Genomic DNA, 22,684 nt, shown 5'->3' on the forward strand with positions numbered 1-22,684 from the left:
AGTGGACCAATTAAAATGCAGCAAGGGCTCACTGGAGCTCGTTGGAGCTAATTTACACGGAGCTAGCAGCCAGGCGTTGGGCCTCCCGGGGGACAGCCACAGCCAGGGGCGCCCAGGAGGCACACAAGACAGCCACAGTCGGGTCCCAGGGCACTTGTGCCCCAGGAGAGCAGGGCAAGGAGAAGCAGGACCAGCAAGCCACGTGAGCCCGTGAGAAACGGCGGCACCCCTGGCAAGACAGCAGGAGGCCCAGAAAGCCTTCGGGCACAGGCTGATGGTAACTCAGGCTGATGCCACACGTTTACGGCCACACGCCCTAATGGAAAGCAGAACACAGCATTTTCTACAGGACTGGAAGCAAGCTCTGGAACAGAGGGATGTCCAGGCTCATCTCTGCACTTCTGTGCAGCACCGGACATTGGTGAGCAGCCCTCAGGGGCTCACACAGCACACCAACGCACGCCACACAAGCACAGGCCCTCAAGCCCCGCTCTGAGGTGAAGAGGGGACAGTTACCAGGAGACAGCAGAAACCACACAGGCTACGGAGTGGAGAGAACACAATGACCCCTGCAGCCTAAAACAACCAACGCTTGGTAACTACAAATATTCTCGGAAACAAAGATCTCAGTGAGAGTGTAAGTAAAACTGCTTTTATTTTCATAAATAAAAGGTGACTCATCACACAAATGCCACTCAACCGAAGTAGTGAGTGTCACCGCCTCCAGGGGAATGAGCGCAGCATTAGCACGAGTAGTTAACAGTGCTCCGGCCTTCCTGTAACGCCCCCGAATTCCCAACACCATTTCCAAAAGCATTACACACAACGGTGTCATCTTTGCTGAGCCAAGACTCCTACAATGACCCGCCTGTGTCCAAGCTGCAACTGCTGATTTAAGTGCAGTACTTACGGAGCTTCACAGCGCTGAGCAGTTCCCACCTCACACATGGCGGCGCGGTTCGCAATCTCGGCGTGGGAGTGCAGTCACTGAGTCAGCAGGCGCTAGGACTCAGGGTAAACGGGGCCCACAGGCGGCACCAAGTACTGTTTCAAGCGCTGCCTGTCAATAGCACAGAGCAGCGGACAGTCTGTGGTAGCAATACACAAAATACAGCGACATTTAATGTCTCCTCTGATCAGGAGAATAAAACTAAGTATCTACTACTATTCCAAACATTCTGGAGATTGCCGCTTCAAATATTAGAGCTTATAAGCATTAAACAGCATTTCCACGTATTTTTAAAAGCAGCCCTACTCTATGCAGCGATTTGAGGAGTAAGCGTCTGCAGCATGACCGAAGTCCTCATCTACCCAGGCAGGCGTCCGGTTTGGACCGCAGATGTTGCCCAAAGCTCCTGTGTTCAGAGGTGGCTCTGAGGCCGGACCCAGGCGCCTGGGCCTGGCCTGGGCAACACTGCAGGGCACAGTGGGCATGCGGTGTCGTTGGGGGAGCGGCCTGAGAGGCTTCCTGTCCAGGTCCCTCTTCTTTCTGCTTCCAGCTGCTATGTGTTAGCAGCTGTCCTCCTCCTCTGCACCTCTCCACCATGATGTCCCCGCCACGGAGCCAGTGACCATGGACTGAAACCTCTGACACTGTGAGCTCAAGTAAACTTTTCTCCTTAAGGTACGTGCACCAAGTATTTTGTCCCAGTGACAAAAAGCTAATACAGATACCACACTCTATTCACTGGTTGTAAGGAAAAGCACGTTTCTTTTTCAATGTTTTCTGCAGATTTCATACCTTTCTCTTTTTTTTGTTTTCTTCTGGTACCAGGAATCAAACTCACAACCTTGCGCTTGCCATGCAGGCGCTGTGCTGCTGAGCTAAATCCCCAGCCCCCCACATTCCACACCTTTCTCACAGGGGTGCTACGTGGATTCCATGGTTTATCTATGTAAGTGCTCAGCACAGCACTGGGCATGCGGAAAGTTCTCAAAATACACAGCTACTATTATTTCTGTTAAGCGAACCAACCTGTCCTTTACAATTGGAAAATTACCTAACACTGCAGGAGAGTTATCAAGAGGAAGTAAACCTGCAGACAGGCTGGGGTATTGCAGAAGTTTTAAGCATCGACTACTTCTCCAGTGTGTGTATACAATGGACTGTTTCAAATAGTACCATCTATTATTAGTGTCAGACTGTACGTATGTTCTTAAGTTTTTGTTATGGCCTTTGGCCTAAAGCAATACAATTCCAGTAAGATACATATATGTCTTAGAAAATCATGTAGAAACAATATACATTGAAATCAGGCAACAAAGGCATTTTACTAAGACTTTTTAAAGAAAGCAGTTACCAGTGTAATTCAGGACAACCTATTTCATTTAAGATTTTTCTTTACATCATGCAATATTTGATTTCTTCAAAAAAAATTTCCCATTCTTACTATCTTTCCTAACATAGAAACACTGAGTGTTGTTACAGTTTTAACCTCTAAGTAAAAAATGCATTAGAAAAGAGATTTGTAGAAATCACTAAGGGTCATTAAAGACTGGACAAAGTTTTGGGGCTACAAAGTAAGTGTAGGTTCCTAAGGGTCTCAACACAGAAATACTGATTTTCATGTAAATCGTAAATCCTAATACATGTAAGGGATCTGGTATGAAAGTCTCCAGAGCACTGTGTCTTTTTTCCCCACCAGAAAAGACGAAGAACTCAGAATATAAATCTATTCTATAATGAACAGTGGTAAGGGGGTAAACTGTCTCTCTTCAAAACTGATTCTTGCCATTCTTCTGGAATCAAGTAAGAAGGAAAATATAGGTTTTTATGTAGAAAAACCTGCCCGAAAACACATCATTCAGGCCTATGATACATTAACCTGAAACTCAGTACCCAGTGTTCAAAAGGACCCAACCCCCAAACACGTGTGTCTGAGCACAATGAACCTCTCACAGCGTTGTGTGTAGCAGGGAGTCTGGGAACAGAGCAGGAAGGATTCCCAGCTACGCTGAAAATCAAGAACAAGGAACTGAAGGCAGGATCCCTCCGAATACATGATTACTCTACAGACTGCAGAGTAGTCACTTTAAGAAGCAGGGACTGAAGCTCTACGGTTTCTCCTACCCACTCCGAGAAAATCAAGTGCACATAGCATTTTAGGAGATGTAGCACCCAGTGTCCTTTTGGGGCTTGATATCTGGTTCTTTCACAGGTTTTACTTCTTCTTCTGGCTTGGTTTTGGCCTAGGGAGAAAGAAAAATACAGTGTGGGCATCTAAGTTATGATTCAGAACACAAACATGGCGACCTCTTCCACTTCAGACTTTGAAAAGATGCTATACTAAGTGACACGCTATTCCAGAAGCTATTGAGACTGACCAAGCTATTCCAGAAGCTACCTATCAACTCGTTTCAAGGCAGTCAAAGACAACACTGACAATGAAACCTAGACTGGTAGGCCAAAGTTGATCTCATGTACTCCTACATTCCTCATGAGACTGAGCACGAGTCTACGCATGTGGACTGCAAAAGCCTGGAAATAGCTTAGGACGATAATAGGCTACCTCTTAGGACTTTGTTTCAAAGGCTGAACAGGATATAAAGATGGCTATTTTAAGGAATAATGGTTTTAGTATAGGAAGGAAATTATATAAAAACACAATTTCAAGGGTAGGGCTATGATTGCATAAGTAATTTCCTTTCCTTTTGTTACAGGTCCCTGGTCTTTCAGGAGTTAATTCTCAAATTTTCCACATAAACTATTGCTAGGCTCACTACCAAGATGTGGCTAGATGTTAATGAATAAAATATTTCACTCCTGGATGAGTCACAGAATGCTGAAGCTAGAGCAAACCCCCCAATACCCTGCAATAGTGCCGAATCAAAATGATGGTGCCACAGCAACAGAAGCAGGATGACCTTCCCCCACTATGAAAGGGCAAGATCATGTGCTGGAAACGAGGTTGTGTCAAAAACTGGCGGACACTGAGGGTGCAGAGACTTTCCCTCAGAGTCCTGCACCATGCCACATTCCGCACTGGGATCAGCCAGTTTGACACAGAGACATACTGTGCATCTAATTAGAGTCAGCTACCAAGATGCTGACTCTAGATTCCAAACTCGTAAGCAGAGGGACCCATCTCGTACACTGTCGTCCTTGGGTCTCTTGGTGAGGTCAAACGCAGCCAGCACTTCTGGAGTCCACTGAGTGCCCACAGGAGGAAATTCGAAAGGCACAGGCTCTACCAGTCCATAATTTGCTTTGAGTTCCAGTTGTGGGGCTTCAGTTGGGATTTTTTGAAAGTAACTGCAAAAAACAATTTGGATAGTGGATCATTATTCATTCGTTGATTCATTGGCTACCTGAGTCCCTAACATGTTCCAGGCCTGATGTAAGGACGAGTAAGTTTCTCTGCCTCCTGTAGCTCACAGAGCAGCAGCCCAGAAAGGCAACAAGCGTGCACTGTCCTGAAGCTGTCAGGGTCACAAACTGCCAGAAGACAAGGATCCAGGGGCTCAGGACAAAAGCAAAGCTGGGCATATTTGAGGCAGTGAGTTTGCATAGCCAGGTACAGGACGCCAGGGGAAAAGCGTGGCACAGAGGCAGGGGTGGGGTGGATGCTACCAACCCACAGAGGTGGTGACCGGCAGTTTCAACCCTGATCTAAGAGTGGAAAACTGCTGGAAAGGCCCTGGAGAGACTGTGCGACAATTCATCCTGTTTTATAGGTAGCCAGAATGAGAATGAGAGGAATATCCCAAGGAATAGGTAGGTGCATATAAATATATTAGAGAAAGAACGACAGGGAAAAGGTTAAGAAAAAATCAGGCCATCATGGGGCATCCTGATGACATGAGCTAGGTGTCAATGATTCATGGTTGAGTTCTACCATCTCCTTTTTATACAGACACAACACAGAAGTTAGGCTGTACCACTTGAACTTGATCGCTAGCAGACGGGGACACTGCTAACATCCTAACACCTCAGCAGTGTGAAGTGACACAATAGCACGAGATGCTGAGCGTGCTCACATGAAGCCGTTCTCCCTCTGACACTTGTCCAGCGTGTTCTTCACCAGGCTCCCCAGCTTCCAGAAGAATAGGTGTCCCGAGGGCTTGGCTGTGGGTCCAGGTCCCTTGGTCTCGCCATACTCTTTGCAGAGCGCTTCTGCCTTGGCATATACTGTGTGTGAGAGACAGTCGCTCGACAACGGTCATGCACTGCTTGTGTACAGTAAGAAAGCTCCACATGCAAGGGGCCAGGCTGCTTCTACCTCAGGGGACAGCAACATCCTTGCTATGACTGCAAGTGGAAAGTGGGCACTTTCTATAGGCTCTGGTTTAAAACACTGCTTTCTGTACTCCAATCACCTCATTGGGTCCCGCTTTGGCGCTGGAACTCAGCCCAATCTCCTTAGCTCCTATTTATTCTGTTGTAGGACGAAGCCTTTGTGTCTTACAAAGGAGTTAAGAGTCAGACAGGAGCACTCACATTTCTCTGCTTCTTGGAGAGACCTGATTGCTTCACCGCACTTGTCTCCAGCCAGCAGCGTCTGGCCATGGTAACAGTACGCCTGGAGAAAGAGATGCCTTTGCACTCATGCTCTCCTGAGACCGAGGTGTGTGTCAGCGACACAAACGTCACTACATGTGTGTCTGAGGTATTAGCACAACCCTTATTCCTCTTTACGTCAGCTTTTCCCTCTCTGTTCCTACAAGTAGTGGAATGTCAAGAATTGAGCAAAAATAGCCTTTTAACCACATCATAGGAGCAAAAGTTACTTGCCGATACCTGTTTTCAAAATTAGGACAGAGCAAGGTAAGTGTGGTGGCACATGCCGGTAATCCCAGCACTTGGGAGGCTGAGGCAGGAGGACTGTGATTTAGGACCAGCCTGAGCTATAAAGTGAGTCCAAGGCCAGTCTGAACTACATAGGGAGACTCTCTCTCAAAACAAAACGCAACAATTAGGACAGAGCAGTTAAAAGAGCAAAGTACTGTACTAATGCAGACAAGTGTTTTGATGATCAGGACTACAGCCATGTTAAAGGAAGATGCATCAGCCTGGAAGTTTCTTCTTTAATCATCCACATCGCTGCAGAGGCTGCGTGTGGCCTGAGATGCTTGCTTCAAGAGAGTCTATGAAGTGTAAGTAGTAAAATATTTCCTTGGACTTCAGAAAAGGTTCCGACCATCTCTCTGATGATACTAATCAGTACAACAGTTATGTTTGGTGGGAACACTAAACCACCGACAGTTCTCCGCCAAGCAAGGTGGCCCACTGCACGAGACTCCCTCAGGGGGACCCAGGCTCACTCTCCAGGTACAGGATGACACGACCGAGAGTTCTCACTGGGCGTGCAGAAAGCAGGCTTTAAATCAGAGCACAAGGCCATCACTGTAACCCAGGGGTGCGAGCCCACATCTCTCCCCACTTGCTTTAGTTCCCCCACAGCTGCACTGGCGGTAAACATTTACTGAGAACAGACCCTTATGTGTGAAATGCCAAAGAATGTGCGTCTGGGGAGATGAGCCCCAGTAATCTATGTTGTTCTTAGGGTTACTCATACTCACATAAGCTGTGTAGAAACACATTTTCAAGTGAAGATATTTTCTCCATTTAGCAGAATATGCAGGCTCCAAACTGGATAAAGTATGATCTAAAGTTACATTTTAAAAAGCAAAATATAATTTCACCCTGATTCACTAGAAGAATTTTAGTTCATGTGTTCTAGTGCTAAAAGCAGAATGCCATTCAAGTGTAAAACGTAAGCATTTATGAAGAAACCTGTGACAACAGTTAAATACCCTGGCACCTCTTTGATTTGATGGTTAATGAACTTTAAATTACAGACACACTAATGGGAGTCAGTACTGTTTATCACATTTCCTTTTTCAGTTCTCATAACCCAGCAGTGTGAGGAGCAGTGCAGTCATCCAAGCGGGACACGGAGCACAAGCTGTCTCCTTCCCTGTCTCACGGGCTCTTGCATCGAACGCACTCCCATGCCGCACACACGCACACTGCTTGGGTCCATCTCCTTTCCACTTCCTCCTTCACCCTCTTCAATCCTCTCATCTGTGCCAAGTCATCGTGGGCCCTCGTGCAGCCAGCCCGTGCCATGGGGCAGCCACAGGGCCTGCTCAGTGCAAACCTGAGTGAGGCAGACTCACTGGGTATCTCCAGGCAGGTCTCAGCTACCAAGAAAATCAGGCTGAACGTTTAAGATGGGCTCACAAGCCACTCCGGCCTGCATACACATCCCAGCGCCATCTCCGTTCCTCCGTCTCAGCTACGAGCAGCTGTCTGCAGGCCGCAGGATGTGCTCAGTTCCTTCTCTTCTCTGTACAGGACACAAATGTTCTACTCTCTTCACTGCAGACTCACGAGAAACCCAACACTGCTCTCTATTCCAAGGTGGAGCTGGAATGCCACCTTCCTCGGGAAAGCCTTCCCCAGCACGCCCTGCCTGTTCAAGTTCTTACTTCACTGATACAATATCATGCATCAAGGGACAGAATACTGTAGCTACATGTTCACCTCTGTCTGGAGGTGCAAATCTGTTCAACTTAACTCTACTGAGCAGTTAAAATAGTAATTATTTCTTAAACAGAAATACATGCATGTTGCTTAGATAAGTGAACACAAAGAATAATATAACGAGAACCAGCACCTGAGTTCTGGTCTCCCCCTAGCCTGCTACAAGTGATAGGTCAGTCATGTGAACTCTTTTAGTTTTCTTTTCCAAATAGGAATATGGTAGTTATCACAAGGTTATTATGAAGACCAAAACCAATGTCAAAAGCAATAAGCTATACGGCTGCTAGTTACAAGTGGTTACAATGCAAAGCCCTGTCCTTTCTCGTAGTAGCTACATAGCTTAACGCTGAGCAGCTCTAATTTTTTAAAACAAGATCAATATAATAATGAAGATATTCCAGTTTTAGATAGTAGGAAAATCTGAGATCTTTCATTTTTGTCTCTTATTTAGCTCAGAGAAAATAAATCTGAAAAGCTAGAGACTAAAAGTGTAACAACAGAATTACAGAGGAGCTTACCGGCTCTTTGGTAGAAATTGGCCGTTTCATACGCCAGCGCAGCAATCAGCCCTGGAGCATGCTTGAGTTCAATTGCTCGGGCTATTGTCACTGTAAACAAAACACAAGAGAAGGGATCTGGAAGTAAATCACTCCTTCGCAGTAAGTTCAAAGAGAACAGCAAACACAGCCTGATACCCTTCCAGAGTTTTATACAGTTCAAGTTTAACACGAAAAGTTATAGGAAATTCAAACACAAATGAAAACACTGAGGTTGGTGGTTCTGACACCATTTCCTTAAATCAATCACCAGCCAGTTACTTAGCTAATCTCAGAGAATTAATATAAATAGCATGACAAAGTAAGAACAGTAACTTCAGAGGACTAGCGTTTGAAATAAAGAAAGAAAAACCAAAGCCCATGAAATTTCTTTATTGTTATCATGTGAGTCCCACTGTTTGGAATAGTACGGACCAAAACACTTTTTTGTTTCGTTTTTTTTTTTAAATGGGGTCTTGCTGTGTTGCCTAGGCTGGCCTAGAACTTGTGATCCTCCTGCCTCACCTCTTGAGTAGCTAGGATTAGAGGTACAAACCATGACACCTGATTTTTTCCCAAATCCTCAAGACTTATTAGGCTGTAAGGCCTTTTTGAAGGCAGATGTTAAAGGGAAAGTTACTCCTCCTACAAATTTCTCAAAATCTGCAACTCAATTACAGCTATACAGCTGTTTCTGATTTAAAAGAAAAAATAATTAAATGCCAATGTAGATTTTCTTTAAAAACAGTCTTACAATACATAGGATACCTTCTTGAGCTTCAGCCTGACACTGGAGAATGTATGCTTCTATGAGCCGGGGCTCTAGGTCCCTTCCCTTCTCCGCAGGTGTGAGAAGCTTCGGGATGTGACTATCCTGAGAAAAAGAAAATGGAAAACAAAGATGTTGAATTTTATTTAACCCAGGTATCAGAGATGAGGAAACTGGAAGTTGTGAGACAGTCAAATTGGAGACTTACCAGCAATTAAGGACACAGACCAAAGTTGTGTAAAAAGCGGCAATAGTAAGTTCACAGAAAACGTAAGCTTCTATAAAGCAGAGTTTTCTAACTGTGAGGGTGACTTGGAATTTGTACACTAAATGGAAACAGCGAATCAGAACCAGCCAGCCTCATGCATCAGGCAGCTCACACTGGAAACAGAACGAGAGCAGCTGGCACCACACTATCTGAGGGTGGGGGCTGGGGATTTAGAGCAGCAGCACAGCGCCTGCCTGGCAAGCGCAAGGTCATGAGTTTGATTCCTGGTACTGGAAAAAAAAAAAACAACCAAAAAAAACCCCCAAAACATATTATCTGAGGGTTCAGACCTCCACCTTGTATTGAGAACATTTGAGTAAAACACGGCATCTATGTTGAACATGTCATGACTCCTTGTTATGCCTCTCTCGACAACACGGCTCAACAATTTCCACAGTATCTCCCTTGCACGAGTTATTGCAGAGGATTTAAAAGTGTGAGGGAGAACCTGTGTGGGTTACACAGAAATGTTACGCCATTTTGTGAAAGAGACTCGAGCATCCAGCTTTTGTACCCTGGGAAAAGGGGTATTCTGTCCGAGAGCAGAACCCCCACAGGCTCTGGAGGCCTGGACTGTTTTTACAGAATGAAACCATTTCCTCCCCTTACAAAAAGTTATTCAAGAGCTAAAGTGTTAGGAATATATTTTGAAATGTTTTCTTTACCTTCACATGTTTAAAAATCCCAGCCGCAATCTTTAGGCTTCGGTGGACCTCTTTTGCTTCATCTTCTGTTATGCTTAAAGACAGTGGGTGCATTAGTTAGATGGGTCTGGTCTGGGCTACTAAAATCAACAACTAATATATAATAACCAAGCGAAGTTATATCTGTTTATCACCATGTGGTGGACTGACAACTGGTGGTCAACTTGTAACACCCAGCTGAACTGAATCGGCACAGTGCTGGGTGTGGAATGCCCACCTGAGGATTGTTGCCCACATAGAAAGAACTGGAGAGGCAAAGGCAGAGCTGTTGGCTCTCCTGGAGAAGCTTGTCATGCTGGCTTTCCTGATACCGACTCAGCCCTTCTCATCATCAGAGGAGCTCAGGACCCTGCTATCACTGAGGATGGCTATGGTTCTTTTCGGGGGAGCTCTGGTCCTCACTTGGAGCCTCGCTTCCTGGCTCCAGTGCAGATCCTTCATCCCACTGGCACAGATTTTCTAGCTTCCACCACTGACCTCTGGGCCTTTCCAGCATAGATCCTTGAAACAGGCCTGCATGAGACATTGCCATGGGCTCTAGGCCTCCAGTTGGACTCGTGGGAGGCATTGTTATGGGCTCTATGTCTTCAGCTGGACTCACGCAGGACACTGCCATGGGAGACACGCCTTCAGCTGGATTCTCTGGATCTTTAGTGTGTGGACAAATTTCCTGCACTCTTTTGTACTTGATGCTTCAGGTGACTGCTATAAAATAATCCTATAAATTATGTGTCCTGTATTAGACTATTTCCCTTATGAACTCTGGCTATAACATACCCCTAGTTTTCTTCCTTCAAAGACACCTAATTTTGACACTTAAGAAATGCACATGAAAAATCCTTGTTATGGATGATACCTAGATGTCCCTCAAAGCCACAGGTAGGCTTTGGGGAGTGACTGGATCATGGGTGTGATACTCAGTTAGTCGGCTGATAGGTTTAAGGACAGTTCTTACTGAACAGGGGAGACCCACTAACCAACAGCTTTGTACCCTGGATGAAATGAAAAGGGAAAGAAGGAAATTCTGCTGCCATTGACTGTTTCTCCTCTGCGACGCACCTCTGCTGTGCCATCCTGTCTTGGAGGCAGCCAAAAGAAACTGAAACGTCTAGAAACTGAGCTGAAATAAGCCTCTCCTCCTTTAATTTATGAGTACTGGATATTTTGTTTCAGCAACAGGAAAGCAACTAAGACAATATCCAAAAAGAAGAGAGAACAGATGAAAAAACCAGAGATCCTGCCTTACAGGTAAACTCTTGAGCAAAGTCATCTCTTTCTCCTTCCAGACTCTTCTGTCATAAGTAAGTGCAAACATTAAACAGTATACCCACAGTAGTAGCTACACTCACTACTCTGCTTATTTTAATCACTGTAGTGCAGAGATAATTTTACATCAGCACACAGAATTCAGCTTCATTTCAAAGTGGCTGTGTATTATTCCTATGCATGGATGAATCATAACTGACTTGTCAGTTTCCAATTGCTGCACCCACATTAGCTACTATAAAAATTCTAAGTCATTTTACTTTGCTGTTCTTTAGTCCTTCAAAACATCTTTTCATATACTTATAAGCCTTTTATTTCTTTTCTACGAATTTCCTGTTTATGTTCTTTGCCTATTTCCTTTTTCAATTTGTAAGAGCATACATTATAAAAGTAATTTATCAGATGCACTGCAATGCTTTTGACCAATTCTCTAATTTGTTTTTAAATTTTGATAATACTTTAAAACTTTAAAAAATTTATTTAAAAATATGTAAAGCCAAAAATTGTACATATTTAAAATATGTATCTTAAAATACAGAAAAATTAAAAGTATACACATAAGTAGGATACTGTGCAATGCCATGATACATGTATACATTGAGCAATATTCAAATCAGGTTCAACATGCTGTACTCCTCTGACCAGGCACGGTGGTATGTGGCGTACTCACAGCACTTGGGAGGTCAAAGCATGATGACTTGAGCCCAGGATTACGAGATCAATTTGGGCAACAAAGTGAGGCTTTGTCTCAAAACAAAGACAAAAAAAAATGTACCTCCTCAAACATTCCTCATTTCTTCATGGTGCTACTTTTAAAACTCTTCCCTCTAGCTTTCTGAAATGTACAAAACATTACAGTTGCCCGAAGTCACTACACTGTGTGACAGCACACCAGAACTTTATGCTCCTGTCTTGGTACCCACCGATTCAACTTTTCCCATCTTCCTGCTCTCCTACTTTTAAGTAGTCATTTATTCAATCTTTTCCTTTATGTCTTCATGGTTTGGAGTCTTTTATTCAGAGAGACCTTCCACATGACAAGATTTATTAAATAACTTTTCCTGTGTAAAGCTAGGCTTCCTAATTCTAATGTAATACTTCAAACATGAGGCAATCTTTCACTTACCTGAAGTAGCACCTTTTAATCAATGGCCAAGAATTTTTAAAAATGAAACACATTGTATTTGAAAGATAATACATACATGCACATGAATTTTTTTTTTTTAACTTACTTTTCTTTTCCAGCCAGTCTTGAAGCATATTTGGTATACCATAAAGCTACATTAAATCCCATGGAAATTAATTCAAAAACAGCATCCTGCTGGGCACTGGAATTAAAAATACATTCAGCAAGTTTTACAAATTATTAAGACATTGCTATAGAAGCCCACCAGATATTCAACTCATAATTACAAACTATAAAGCTTGTATGTGCGTATATATAAAGAAAGAGAGAAAAAAAGACAGGAAGGAAGAGAAGGAAGAAAATGGTTGTTGTGTTTAATGTAGATGGGGCGATAAAGACACTTAGGTAATTAAGAAAAAATATCTGAATACACTGGTGTAGTATGTACCATGTACTTGTCAGTAATAAACTGAAAATAGTAGCTCCCAAAGTGAACTGCATATACAGTAGCTTTATAAATACACACTGCTAGGCCTTAACTCCAGAGAGTCAAGTCTGAGATGGGCCCAGAATCAGTGTTTTTATTCGGAAACAAGTGGCACTTATGCAATGTATTATGAAAATGGAATTCAGAGGAGAGGTGGTCTTAGGCTACAGTCATGAAGAAGTCTTACTGGTGCTTGAAAATCTAAACTGTGCCCTGAATGATGACTACATGGGAAGAAGGATGCCAGGTGAGAGAATGCCGCTGCCAAAACATAAAGAGGATTTTTCTGATAGAGTTGATCCAACCTACTTGACTGGAGCAGACAGTGTGTGAAAGAAATCAAGGCAAAGAGGACAAATAGCTAAAAGAAACACAACTGAAGAGGAGTTTTGAATGCCACACCAATCACTATTATGCAAAGAAAAAGGTCTTGAAAGCAAGAATATTTCATCCTTTGTTTCCTTCAAATTCTATCACTAATTAGAGCATAAAGAAGATAGTGAGAGTGTATTAAATAAGAAACTAATTCCAATATATTCACTGTCATTCCAAGAGCCTGAGTATTCTATACATTGACTCAAACGTTGAAATAAGAAAGTACAAGTAATAAGCTAATTTTACACATGATATACTAAGATACAGAAAAGTTACTCAGAAAAACAATGGGCCGGGAATGTGGCTCAGCAGCACAAGCGCCTGCCTGGTAAGTGCAAGGTCCTCAGTTCGATCCCCAGTACCAAAAAGAAAAAAGAAAAAAAAGAAGAAACTGAAGTTTTAACTATACTTTGTTTTTTTTTTAATTGTGAAAGGAATGAGACATGTCAACATTTTAGATTAGAAAAAAATCTAGAATGCGGTGTAGCTCAAAGGTAGAGAGTACTGCCTGACAGGCACAAGGCCTGGGATTCCACTGCCATCACCACACAAAAAAAGTTAGAAAACTTATTGTACTTAAAAATAATTTATAAATTCCTATTTAGTGTACTTATAATACACAAAAATTTCTTGTTTATAAGAAAACTTCTTAAAATGATTTTACTTCTCAGAAATGTTTTAATAGCTTATTCTTTTTATCAGGAAGAACTTCTGAATAAGAGGCACAGAATCTAGGGGGCACGTCTAACTTAGAACTTTACCTTTAATGAGACAGTTGTGCAAATGTATGTGAGGAGTCATGAACAACTCTCTCCGTTTTCATTAATTTCAACCTATTTTGCTCCAAAACACCCCACTTCTGTGGCAAAGCACTAAGTAGCAGCCAGAGCATGCACAGCTAAAGAAGCCCTTTTGGAACAGATACACTCACAGCAGTTTCTACTGAGTAGGTGGAAATTATGTCTCACATGGATTGACTTTTCAGTATCACTTAAGGTCTTTACCATGTAACCCTTCCCTGTCTCATAAAATGCTGAAACAGTGAAAAACAGCAGCTTGCTGTAACATGGAATAAAAATTTGGCACAGGAGAACAGTGCCAAATTTATGTAACACAAGACATTTTAGAATCTGTTAAAGTTTGTACAGCAATAATGATAAAGATTTGCTTCTTTAAAGAGTCTTAAATTTTAAAAATTACTTAATTTTGGATGAAAAAGGGATCACAAAGAAAAACAGGAAATAAAGTTAGAAAACCTCAGTACCTCAGAACACTAGTATCTGGAAAGGATCCATATTCCCCACTTCTTACCCAATTTATGAATTCTATGCACAATATTCCCAGAGAAGGAGGGAAACTAACACTTAATGACTATCTCCTTATATGCCTACATTATATTCTTAGTCCTTTAATGTAAGCTTTCTTACTCTGCTCCTCACTAAGTCCTCTGACCCCACTGGAGCAGCGAACACCTACTCAAGTAGAAGACCGGGGCGTAGGTCTGGATGTGCCTGAGTCCAGCACCACACTCTCCTGCATGCACCAGCATCCTGTTCTTACAGCAATCTCTAGTTCCTTCCTCTTTGTTTTTATAAGACAGTAATTTTAAAGCAAAATGAGATATATGTACACCTGGACAACCCAACTGTGTTTTTTAAAAAGCAGCTAGAAAGGGTGGCACCATTATGATCTAATTTCTGTTATGATTAGGTCTACTTCAAATAGTTTCAAGTGGTTGATGAAAAGCTCTGACACGAAGTTTTTAAAAAGAGCAGAAAAAGCACACAGAAACAAGGAGAAAAAAAATGGTGAGAATCAGAGTATGCAACTGAGGAGAAAGACAGACTGACCAAGGACAGCTAAACCATCCATCGAAAAAAAGGGTAGGGAAAAACCAAAACTCTGCTTGGCTTAAAGGAAAGCAAAGACAATGTCAGTTTGGGTTCTAAATTCTCTAAACCTTCTTCATGTGTTATTAGAAATAAGTCTAACTTCTTTTAGATATTTAAAATTAACTAACTACATAAAATTAGAAGAATTAGAAGAATTATTTAGATACACAAAATTAGAAGAACTTATTATTCTAGTAAGTCTGATTTCAATTCTAGTTAATATTTGTATTGATTATCTCAAAGACAATTTGGTGGGCGGGGGAAGTAAGTTATGTTTGCACTTAATTTAAGATTTGGGTCAAATGCTCTCAATTAATTTCCTGGTAAGAAAAAACGCTGATCAGACCTCTACTTATCTTCTTCAAATGCAGAGGCTGAGTTAACTGTTTACCTTGGAACCTGTCCCTGTAGTGTATCGGTCCACTTGAAATTCTGAATATATCGTAACTTGCTTTCCTGTGTAGATTCATCTGGTGAATTTATGAAACCTATATGAAGACACATACACTTTTAGTTTGAGAAGAAATATCACATGTTCCATTAGACTTTTCAGATCATTACTTTTCCAGGTGCCTGAATGAAACTTCTGGCCCTGTTCTCCCTGACCACATCCTACAGTCTCCAGATAGTACGTAATATGGAGAACACATACATTTAATTTCCAAAGTGTTAGAACATTCACCACCACTACAATCTCACATTTCTGAAACTCACGCATATCACAACTTACAACACTAAACTACCCAAATTTAAGAAGTCTAAGAATTAATGTGAACTTCTTCAAAGTTTTTTTTTTTAAACTCAGAAATAAATATAAATGACCAACCTTGTAAAAGTGAGAAGTACAAATCCGCTGCATTCTTCATCATTTCTGGGTTACAGCTCAGATCAGTGAACAGCTCAAGGAGTCGCGCCCTGGATGATCTCAGGTCACTTACATGAAACAGGGAAGGTAAAGCCATGGAGGCTGTGTTACAATACTCCATGTAAAAATGGCTTAAAGGTTTCACAAAAAAGGTTTAACACACACACACAATACGCACCCCACTTCCTTGAAGGTTTTTACCACATACAGAAGAATAAATCTAATTACACATGAATGAAGTTACTAATAACAATTGTTTAAGAAGGCATACTGTACTAAAATCAGTCCAGTCTAATTACAGGGCAAATTGTGGATACAATTATGTAATAAACATACATAGCAAGTTTTAATCAGAAAAATCAAACAAATGCATGCATTTCAAACTCAAGAGAGGAATTAAGAATGAACAACTTCAACTAGTTCATGGTAAGATTTTGGAAATAACAGAAACTTAATATATTTGCGTCTACTTTTAGAATCTCCTTATAGGGACTCTATTTTATTTTTATTTTTGGTACCAGGTATCAAACTCAGGACCTCATGCTTGCCAGGTAGGCACTGTGCTACTGAGCTATATCCCCAGCCCAAAGTGAAATAGCATTACACAACTCAGGGCACACGGAGAATGTCTAAAAACGTGTGGCCATTAAGTTTTAGAAATATTCTCTTGTCTCCATTCTGCTTTATTTCTCTGTAGCAAAAATAATGCACATCCGCCTTTTCTGCCTTGAAATTCATTCTTCCTTTAATACTAAGTTTCCCAGGTGCTTCTCCTATCACTACAAGTTCCTTGTTACTTTCCCTATGTCCTTTTCTCCCCATCTAAAAAATTTCCACCTTTGGCTTTCAGGTTTTCCCTTTAAGATCTCATCTTTCATTGCTTCCATTTCCAGGTCTAAACTATCACCTCTAACTTGTTCTGCTCACTTCCACACATTGCCCAGAAGGCGACTGAAGGCTCACTGAAGCTTCCAGAACTCACACTGCATAGAGATAGGCTGAAGACACTGGAAACGTGTGCAGACGACTGTAGAAAGACTAACTGTTACTGAAAGGCACCCAGAGTAGGGCCTGCAGACCCACACACTAGCATAAAGCACACACTCAATCGTTTGAGTGCAAGAATATCAGCTTGCAAGCATTTCCTTCTGATTTAGAAGGGGTGTAACGTAGCTGTCGTGTTTAGAGGAAAGGACAGACTTCACCTTGAGTGGTCCTAATGTAGTGCTTATACGTTAGTACTGACTCTAAGCAGTCTTATCTCAAGAAAGTATGTATCAATCTGACCAAAACGGAGCAGGCTTATGAATGTGTCACTGCTTGAGGTGTTTATCTAGAAGCTGAAAGGATGATTCTTGAACTAGGAAGAAACCTAAAATTTTTTAAATCTTTAAGGCCTATTTTAAGCTCAAGTATTGTGTGCCAGAAATTTCCATGTTAGGTGCTCAACTGTCACCGACAGCCCAACTTGTATAAAGCTAAACTCACCTTAAAATTATAGAATTTGAGGAAAATGAACTTTAGAAATATGTAATTTATGCCATATATCTGACACATCAGGAACCAGGTCCAAAGAAGTTAAGAGACTTGCTCACTGCTACAGGTAAACAGCTACTTGGCCACCAGCATCTGGAAGGCTAGATTAGGGGTGGCAAACTGTAATCTGCAGCTTGTTTTTGTATGGCCCACAACTTATTTATGATCAGCTCTCAAACTAAGGGTGAAGAGCCAGGTGTGGTGGTGCATGCCTCTAATCCCAGCACTAGGGAGGCTGAGGCAGGAGGATTGTTGTGAGTTCGAGGCCAGCCTGGGCTACAAAGTGAGCTCAAGACCAGCCTGAACTGCATAGTGAGACCCTGTCTCAAAAAAAACAAACACACACAAAATCAAACTAAGGGTGGTTTTTACATTTATAAAGGTTGCAGAACAAAGAAGAAAATGATCTTGAGTGGCTCACAAAACCTAAAATGTTTACTATTTAGTGATTTTCAAAATAAAGTTTGCTGATCAGTGGTCTAGAGACCAGGTGACCTCTCTGATTTTCCTCTACTGGTCCCACCACTGACTCGATTACTGAGGTTTTCTATATCAGAGACTACACCCTTTCTAATCTCCCAAAGCCAAGTGGCCAATCAGGTCAGCTGGCTCCTCTGAAGTATCTGCTGCTTCTCTTCATTTGCTGCAACCAAACCACTCTGTTCACTCTCCCTAGTCGATAATTCCGGGGATAGACGCGACTTTCTTCTTTCCCCTCCACCTCCCTCAGGAACCCTCCAGAACACTTTCTGTACAGGGCCACAGAATGAACTTTGAGGCTCTGTGGGTCACAAGGTCAGTTAGGACTACTCAGTTTTGCTGCTCAGGAGGCAGCCACAGCAGGCTCTAAATAAATGCGGGTCTGCCTAGGTTCCAATAAAACTTTATTTTTAAAAACGAACAGTAGGCTGAGCCTGTGGGACAGCTTGTAAACTTCTGAACTAAGGCATTCAATTTAAACCCAGCTCCAGTCCTTTCTCCTATGTGACTTCTTGCATGGCCATTCCAAGTCACGGGGACTTCTCCCTGCTCTGAACTCAATGAATTTACTGGCCAGTCAATTAATAATGTCCACCTCCTACTTTCTGGCGTCTCCCACATAAGGGTAAAACAAGCTTAACTCTCTCGTTGTCACTGCTTTAGTCTCCCAGGACACATTTATCAGTTTTACATTAGTGACATAACTTAGATGATCAAAGTTTAAATAATTTATGATTTTACTCTTCAATGTCATTTACAAATTGATAAGAAAATAAGTCTGAAGTTAGAGACAATGTGTTACATATTCCTATACTGCCCATGAAACCTAACAAAATACCTTGTACCCAAGAGTGACAACAAACCTCACACTTGTAGACAACAACTAAAACTTACTTGCACAGTCTCTCGGTCCTTCTTTTCAATCCTGGCCTTCCTTCCAGCCGTCATACCTCAGTGAAAGGAGTCACTGGTGAGGAGGTAATATGCTATTTTTGACAACCCTTAGGCTGTAACTACTTATTAGATCCTTCTTGCATATCTCTGTCTTCCTGAGAAACCACTTTGAAGATACCACCATGTATTACAGCAGCCATTGATATTTTCCTGCTAATCTATCCGTAACTGTGTTGTTTGTAATGTTCCTACCCTATTTCATAATGTATGTTTATTATTATGTGTTTCCTACAACAACCATTGAGAATAATTAATGATTTTTCAATAGGTCACTCATGTATAGCTCTATTTATTTTCTTTAGAAGCCACTTTGAAGATACCAAAGTATAGCACAACAACTCTTGATAATCTCCTACCTCTTTTGTCTCTAACTCACTATTATTTGTCTATTTGTTTTCCTGAGAAACTATTTTGTAGATAATAATACGTAAAACGATAACCACTGATAATTTCCTACCATTTTGTCTGTAATTTGCTAAGTTCCCCCTATTATTATGTTATCCTTCTTTTATTCTTTAAAAAAAAAAAAAAAATTAAAACTTACTTGCACATTTTTGAAGCAGGAAGGCCAGTGACCACACCATAGTAATTAAAAGAGACAGGAGCTGTAGCTTTCAATGGGTTCCTATGAAACCAATGGGTCATTTTCTCTAGATGTCTCCTGCAGAGAAAAAATATATAAAATTAAAGATAAAGCATTTCATAAATAATGAACATAGTGTAAAAATAACTTTTTCAGTTAAGAGTTTACTAGAGAATATGAGACAGGGACCACCTGGGAGACAGTGGTAGGACAGAAGGATGGGAAGGCAACTCATCTATCACCGTTCACAGCATGGCATTTTCAACAGACCCATAAGATCCTGATAAAACCACAAAAATACAACGTTTGCATGAAGTGAGAAACTGTTACCAAAGGGGCGAAAAGCCCAAATAAGCCCTTCCGCTTCCCTTGCTCTTAGTCAACTCATGAAGGTCACACAACGGAGCAGACATTATTAGGTTACCATTAGCTTTGCTATAGATAAGGCCGTTGACATTTGGGGACGGGGCAACAGTTGCCTGGGTCCCTTCCCAGGGACCTGAGGCTGCTTTTGCTGAGCACTGATTCTTCACAGAGCCTGATGGGTGACTAAAATGGGATAAAGGACTGGCATCTCTGTCTTCCTACTGTGTCTGCCCCCTGCTGTCTTAACTCGAGTCACACTCTACACATCTCTGCCTGGGGATGGATTCATCATTTAAAAATGCTTTTCCAAGGACTATTACACAGGCTTAATTTGCCTACTTCCCACTGTGTGTGTGTTTCTTCCATCCTAACTTGCCTTTCTCAGGAACTCCAGCACTAAGAGTCCTTCAGCCCTATCACGAGGCCAGGATGTTTATGCACGCTGACGACATCCTCGGAGTAACTAAGTAGTTCCTGAGCAAAGCTGACTGCCTGCCTGTTAGTCTGTCAACTATAAGACCAGGATGTTTTGTGCAGGAAAAAGGCATTCGATATACAGATATTTAACCAGGTCTAGGATAAGCTGTGTGTGACTACATGGTGGTCCAAATCTGTTACAAAAAGAAACACCTTTAGGAACCAATGAATGTGACTGGGTTTTAGCTCACAGCAGCAAATTAACAAAACCCTGCTGCTGTCTGTTCTGTGAGCAGCAGCTGGGTCACTTAGTCAAGTCACAGGGGCTTCTCCCTGCTCTGAACTCAGTGAATTTAATGGCCAGCCAATTAATAATGTCCATCTCCTACTTTATGGCATCTCTCACACTGCAATAAAACAAGCTTAACCTTTTCACTGTCACGGCTTTAGTCTCCAGGAACTAACCCCCAGCCCACCTTCCCCGGTTCTCCCCTTACAAAGCCTGCTGGTGCAGCAGGGTGTGTACTAACCCCACTGCCCCGCAGTATATACTTTACACGTAAGCTATTATATATAGAAGATGTACAATATAGTAATAGAACATTTCACCTCCACAAATCAATGTTGTTTTAACTGATGGTCTACCATTTATGGTAGTCTGTATTTAGATCAGGGCAATTAAAAAAAAACAGCATTTGGAAAACTGTCCAGAGTAACTGGAATGTTAAAATACAGTACAGAAGTGTATTTTAACACTACTCTAGCAACATTTACTTTATGTGCACAAAAATCACCTGAGGGTGAGTGGATCTTGCTAAGAGGAAAGTTCTAGATCACTGTGTGTGGAACCTGAGATGCTGATGCAGTTTTGAGTAGGTGAGAGGGTTACAGGGCCAGCTGCACGCAATTCCTGTACGAGACTGACTTGGTGACCCTCACTTACACTGCTCAAGCTAGCGAGACAGACAGGCTTTCAGTTAACTGTATTTCCCCCATACTGTGGACACCAATGGATTAGTTCTAGCACGGATTCTCTAATAAAGGCACTTCCCATAAAACAGCAGGAAAAATCACGCCCGTAACAAAAAAGTGCATTCGATTAATAACTTCTATTCTAAAAAAGAAAACAGTTGAAAAACTCCGTGAAACGCTACATTAAAAAAAGGCCACGTCTCGCGCCCACAAGGCCCTGCCTACCCAGTGCGGGGCAGGATCCCGGACCGGCAAGCCGACTGAACACGCAGGCGGACTCCCGGAAGTAACAGTGGCTTCGGACAAGCCTCGCCCGCGGGGAGCGGCGCACAAGGTCGTCACCAGACTTCTCCCCGCACGAGCGCGGCGGCGGCGGGGCGGCACAGCAAGCGCCGTTCTACGGGACTCGCTGCCACTCACTCGCGACGACACTGGTTTTCAGAAGCAGCACACGGCGGACAGAGGAACTCCGCGTCCTCTACGAAAACCGAGGGGGCTTCACTTACGACCCAAAGCTTCACAGGACAGCACCGGAACACCTTCCGGGTAAACCCGCCTTCCGGGGAAGCCTAAGCGACCGGCGTCGCCCAGTTCCCCGAGGGCAGCGCGGCCGCCCCGCTCCACTTCGGGGAGCAAGTATTCCGCTCTTGCGTCTCCCGGGCGTCGCCTCTCGGCCTGGCCCGCGAACGGTGGGCGGCCCCCAGAGCAGGAGCGAAGGTCCCCGAGGACACCTGCTCGCCCACCGCGAGGCCGGGCCCGACCTACCTGAGGTGGCCGCGAGCCCAGCGCCCACTTCCTGTTTACCCGGCACTTCCCCAGGCGACGCCGAGCCCCGTCTGCGCACGCGCCGACTCTACGACAGGCCAGGCAAGGGAAAGCCGATGCTATCGCCCCGGGAGGGATGGGCAGACGACGGCCGAACACTATTCAGTTTGGGTTATCGGAAGCCAGTTCAGACGCAGAGCAAGCAAATCTAGCTGTCAGTATTATTGACTTGTGGCACCAATGTGGAACTTCTGTCGTTTGTTTCAGGGCATCAGAAGCCGACTTTTTAAAGCAGCATCCAAAAGTGGGCGGCTGCTGCTTGAGATTTAGGGATCAACAGGGGAGGGAGAGCAAGGGTAAAGGCACATCCTCAGACACACTTACCGGGCCCCGCAGACTCAGCGCGGCACTTCTCCTGGGGGGAGAAGGGCAAAATCGTGGTCCACAGAGAGAGGGAGTGACGAGCCGAGAGTACTCAGCTGGAGTGACCGGAAGTAGTGCCGAGCCGGTGATCACGTGGCCAGCGCCATGACAGTTACCGAGGCAACAGGAAGCTAGACAGGCGCCCCGCGGGGGTCACGTGATTGGCGCCATGACAGCTAGCGAGGCGGTGGGCCGTCAGGCGGGCGCCGGGGCGCGGTCACGTGACTGCCGCCATGACAGGTGTCGAGGCGGCAGTGAGCGCCGGAGGGTCGCCGCCCCTCGGAGCGCCGAGTTCAGCAGTTCTCTGTCGCGTCTGCTCCCTGGCCCTCCCACCTGAGCTTCGGTGGCGTCCCCAGAGAGGCAGGGCAGAGGCGCCGGCGCGCCGCGCCCAGGGAGGCCGCGCAGTGGCATGGC

The 22,684-nt window shown here is 43.5% G+C and overlaps 2 protein-coding genes across 6 annotated transcripts in view; one reads left to right on the forward strand and one right to left on the reverse strand.

The window, feature by feature from the left end:
- Window positions 1-630: 630 nt before the first annotated feature.
- On the reverse strand, window positions 631-22,333 carry Brox (BRO1 domain and CAAX motif containing). Of its 5 annotated transcripts, none has more exons than XM_013507025.1 (13): window positions 22,232-22,333; window positions 19,289-19,405; window positions 15,736-15,876; window positions 15,301-15,397; window positions 12,262-12,357; window positions 9,725-9,797; window positions 8,791-8,896; window positions 8,005-8,094; window positions 6,520-6,605; window positions 5,438-5,519; window positions 4,978-5,128; window positions 4,093-4,252; window positions 631-3,189 (listed from the first exon to the last, which is right to left on the reverse strand). In XM_013507025.1, exons 2-13 carry the CDS (start codon window positions 19,326-19,328, stop codon window positions 3,103-3,105), a joined length of 1,209 nt encoding a protein of 402 aa, XP_013362479.1. In that variant the 5' UTR covers window positions 19,329-19,405; window positions 22,232-22,333; the 3' UTR covers window positions 631-3,102. The 5 variants fall into 5 exon arrangements, with proteins under 5 accessions (XP_013362479.1, XP_005409310.1, XP_005409309.1 ...); XM_005409253.2 differs by having other exon boundaries at window positions 15,736-15,842; window positions 22,232-22,332; XM_005409252.2 differs by lacking the exon at window positions 22,232-22,333 and adding an exon at window positions 21,848-21,951 and having other exon boundaries at window positions 15,736-15,842.
- Window positions 22,334-22,590: 257 nt separating this feature from the next.
- Window positions 22,591-22,684, forward strand: part of Aida (axin interactor, dorsalization associated) — a gene marked incomplete in the record, with an annotated part of 31,657 nt that continues 31,563 nt past the window's right edge. The window contains 1 exon segment of the mRNA XM_005409254.2: window positions 22,591-22,684.

The sequence above is a fragment of the Chinchilla lanigera genome, unplaced genomic scaffold (assembly GCF_000276665.1).
Source record: "Chinchilla lanigera isolate Chin_1 unplaced genomic scaffold, ChiLan1.0 scaffold00119, whole genome shotgun sequence".
Taxonomy (NCBI): Eukaryota; Metazoa; Chordata; class Mammalia; order Rodentia; family Chinchillidae; genus Chinchilla; species Chinchilla lanigera.